Genomic DNA, 4,589 nt, shown 5'->3' on the forward strand with positions numbered 1-4,589 from the left:
AAAAGTACTAGTTAATAGTAGGGCTGGGTATTGACACAAATTTCACAGTTCAATTTGATTTCTATTCACAAGCCTGAGATTCGATTCTGATTTTCATTCGATTCAATATCAATTATTTTGGATATATATCAGGTACAGTACATGACAAAAGAAAAAAAAAATCTCTCAACTAATGCTGTAAAAAATGCATGAGACTCAGCTGGTACTAAAATTAACTGATTTGCATGCAAACACTTAAATTATATTACATTTTAAAATGAAAAACTTAGTTATAATAGTAACTTTACAATTACATAAGTATATTTCCACTCCAATTCGTTTTTTGAAATATAAACATTTAAATGGTGGCTGTCATAAAAACCTGACCGATTTATTCAAACATAAAGAGTATAGAGTAGAGTATAATGAATATGTTATATGGTGCATATATTTAGTCATTTTTCTAGCTGACTAATGAGTTAATTGTCACCGAATATTTTTTTTTCTGAGACGTGACCTTATGTGACCTACTGTTTAGGCTACAAGCTGTTATATTGACATCTTTCTGCAGTTGAAACACTGATTGAGACAGAATACGCATTTCAGTAAGTTGTACCCTTTCTTTTAACATATATTTGGATGGTTATTCATGTTTATTTCGTGCTGTAACTGGTATTAAAGCGGAGGTATTAAAGCACACTGCCGCTTCTCTTGAACTGAGGTGCTACAGCGATCTGTCACTCCACATGACTGTAAGATGCAAACTCGCAATTGCAAGAAAAAAGTCAGAATTGTGAGATAAAAAGTCACAATTGCCTATTTTTATTTTTATTCAGTGGCAGAAACGGCTTCCATAGTATGGTGTTTATCTTCACTTTTAAAATATGCATTATTATTATCTGCATGTATCATTTCCTGGGGTCATGACCCCATCATTTGCACCCTCCCTCCAGCAGTTTAATTTCTCCTGAGAGACTCGTGTAACTGTAAGGACTGAACTCACCATCCTACAGGAAGCAGGTTTATACAGACAGCCAAACTTGAACAGCTCTCACCCAAGTTGACTTATATAGATAATAAAACAATGGATCTTCACATAAGCTGCAACATAAAGCTGTTTTCACTTCTGTATCTGGCACTGCACTGTAAGTGTTTTAAACTCATATTTCTCCTCAACTATTTCAAGTTTGTTATTTGATGTTTAAATAATATTGCTGTTTTAAATTTCATATCTGTTTTTTTATATATTTTTATGATTTTTTACTACTGATTTATTTTACTACTTTTAAGGATAATATACTCATGAGTTTATTTAAAATGTATATATAATTTAGTTTTTAAAGTAGACTTTCCAATTTTACCAAACACTAATAATTAGTGCTGTCAAACGATTAATCGCGATTAATCGCATCCAAAATAAAAGAGAAAAATTATATTTATATATTATATATAAATATATTTAATATATAAACATAACATATTTTTCTTTGCATGTGTGTGTATTTATATATACACAATAAATATGCACAGTACACACTCACATATTATGTAAACAAAAACGTTTATTTTGGATGCGATTAATCGCGATGAATCGTTTTACTGCACTACTAATAATATTGAGAATATTCATGATCTGAATATATTTCTTCATTATTTACTCTACATAAACGTTTCACTGTGCATTTAATTTCAGGCTTTTTATGGAAGACTTCATTGAACGTCTCTGTGCAGCAGGGCCAAAATGTCACACTGAGCTGCCCATTGATGATCAACAGCAGTAAAGGGGTTTTGAGCTGGTATAAACAGACTCCATGGCACGGGCCACAGCTGATCCTCTCCTACAATATCACCAACACTTCACGGGTGCGCCGCGGCACGGGACTGGACCACAGCAGATACACCGTCTTAACCAGGGAAGGGTTAAACCTTCGTCACCTCTTACAAATCCTCACAACTTTACAAAATGACACTGGAACTTATTATTGCGGGTTTTCAGACAAAAACCAGACGCACATGTTTGACAACTGAATGCAAATGCTGCATTATGTATTATGTTTTAGATATTTACTGATCTTAAATGCATCCTTGTGCAAATGAACTTTATTTATGGAAAACACTTTTCCATCAGTGTCTAGTTCATGAAAGCTATCTTCTTAATGTTCCAATATTTCTGGCTTGCATTGCAAAACCTGCAAACTTTGCTCTAATTGGATTAGTTGGCTCCCAGGAGATCTGTGCAGAAGTGCTGGCAGTGTTGTGATAGAACGAGCATCTGTCTGTGCCAGTAAACCAACGGCTCTTTCCTGTTTTTTAGGTCCCTCTTAACCGAATAACAGTCAAATATGTTTTTAACACACTGAAACTTTATGGTGTATAACAGAAAAGAAAAACAATATTTTCTTTTCAGCATATCATGGAAAAATATTAATAAACACAACAGCAATTGTGTACTTGCATCTGATCTGCACTTCAGATAATCTATACATTCCAGTAAAAAAAAAGTTTATATTATATTATATTATATTATATTACAGAAGTCAAACTAACAAAGCACTGCATCTGTGGATAAAAAACCTATTAGACCTAGCACATGTAGCATAAACTATGAAATGTAAATGATTCATTGTGATTTTGAAAAGTGAAAGATATGATTGTATAAAATAGCATAAAATAACACGGTGCCCACCCAGCATGGTTATTATTGTTGACTAACTAAAACCATAAAAAAGGGGGGAAAAAACAAACATTTTCAATACTTGAAATAAAATAAACAATAGCTGAAATAAAATAACATATTAAAAACATTCTCAATTTTTATATACTGTAGTTTAACTATACTAAAATAGAAAAAAATTGAAATAAAATGTATAAAAACTATGTAGACAAAAATAAAATAATGTAAATAATAAAAACTACAAAACACATAAACGATAACTGAAATAAAATAAAATATGAAAAACATTCTCAATTTTATATAGTTTAACTTGTACTAAAATAAAAAAAAAATGAAATAAAAATGAATAAAAACTATGTAGACAAAAATAAAATAATGTAAATAATAAAAACTACAAAGCACATAAACGATAACTGAAATAAAATAAAATATGAAAAACATTCTCAATTTTTATGTAGTTTAACTTGTAATGTACTAAAATAAAAAATTGAAATAAAAATGAATAAAAACTATGTAGACAAAAATAAAATAAATCTTTGAAATAAATAAATAAAACTAAAATTGAAAAGAAATTGGAACGTATAGAATAAAATTGATTAATTAAATAATAAATAAAATTATTAGCTATCAGTGATAGTAAAATGAAACTGCTGCAGACACCACTGATTGTAAAATACTATTAAATAAATATTTTACATTTTATAACATATATTAAAATACAATTTTCAAGATTTCATTGTAATAAAATATTTCTGTTAATGTTAAAAACATGAATTTCCTAAAGCCTGATTCATTGACCCTGTGAAGGAATCAACAGTGTAATGGTTGATTGCTTTTAAATGGACCATCTGCACACGGCTTATGAGCACATGGGACGTTCTTCCCTCAACCGTCAACCTCTGTGTCAACTTCATAACACAACACTGAATCAAATCAAGCTTCACTGGCTCTAGAGGGAAGTTATATCTCAGACAGCATTCGCTCACAAACACAACACATATAAAGAAATTCAATGAAACAGAAAAGAAATGAACAGGAATAGAAAGGCGACTAGTGTGATTATCATTATTATCTCACTTCTTCTGCTGCGTTAAGACTTTAAAGCCAAAATCGAATAAATCAATTACTGTCTTGATCATATAGCTCATTGGAGATTTCTATTACAGCATTGCTTCAGGTGAGAAGGACACAATGAACCAGATGTTTAGCAGAGGACTTCGACTTATTGTGGAAGGTAAGAGATGATTTCAGGAAGTTCAGAAATGTGGTTTTGCTCAGTTTATAACATCATTTAACATCAGTTAATTCATCATTAACATGTTTTTCAGTTCCTCACATCCGTGTTGAACGGCAGGTGACTCCGAAAGTGCATGTTCTTCTCCCTGCTGGAGGTCAGAAGCAGCGATCAGAGAGAGTGACGCTGGCGTGTGTCATCACCGGCTTACAGTCTAAAGCGCTGAGGATCACATGGAAGGTAAACGGAGCCACAGGTCTGAAAAAACACGCCAGCTCTCCACAAGTGCACCGAGAGCCTGGAGGCACATTCTGGGCTGTGGGACTGTACTCGGTTCTGGCTCATAAATGGAGTGCTGAGAATAAGTACAGGTGTGAGGTGACATACAAAGCGGTGTTTCACTATGATAAGGCAGAGTCGTCTCTCTGCAGTCCTCCTGAGGGACTGTAACTGTGTCCTGGGTTAGAGATTCTCTAAATTGCATGAGATCCATCTGCTGACCACTGAGCTGGAGCTCATATTTCACTTAAAAATCTAAAGAGGGGAAAAAAGGACAATATATTTTCTAAAGTAACTTTGTTTCTAAAGTCTAAAGAATTCTACATTTTTCACATTATTTTGATGATGTTTGCCTCCCAAATTGTCATTATAGCTGATGCATTTGGACATTTAATACAATAGTTTTTAGGTGAATCATCATAA

The 4,589-nt window shown here is 32.4% G+C and overlaps 1 protein-coding gene and 1 gene segment (V, D, J or C); both read left to right on the forward strand.

The window, feature by feature from the left end:
- The first annotated feature begins 1,063 nt into the window (after positions 1-1,063).
- LOC107655969 (T-cell receptor gamma chain V region PT-gamma-1/2) lies at positions 1,064-2,007 on the forward strand. Its single transcript, XM_074186888.1, has 2 exons — positions 1,064-1,124; positions 1,673-2,007. Exons 1-2 carry the CDS (start codon positions 1,064-1,066, stop codon positions 2,005-2,007), a joined length of 396 nt encoding a protein of 131 aa, XP_074042989.1.
- A 1,602-nt stretch (positions 2,008-3,609) lies between these two features.
- LOC107655970 (T-cell receptor beta-1 chain C region-like) lies at positions 3,610-4,337 on the forward strand. The segment is given in 3 exon segments: positions 3,610-3,742; positions 3,807-3,887; positions 3,982-4,337. Coding segments are annotated over 3 exon segments (498 nt in total).
- Positions 4,338-4,589: the final 252 nt, after the last annotated feature.

This window comes from Sinocyclocheilus anshuiensis, unplaced genomic scaffold, assembly GCF_001515605.1.
Source record: "Sinocyclocheilus anshuiensis isolate Anshui unplaced genomic scaffold, SAMN03320099.WGS_v1.1 scaffold51, whole genome shotgun sequence".
NCBI classification, from domain to species: Eukaryota; Metazoa; Chordata; class Actinopteri; order Cypriniformes; family Cyprinidae; genus Sinocyclocheilus; species Sinocyclocheilus anshuiensis.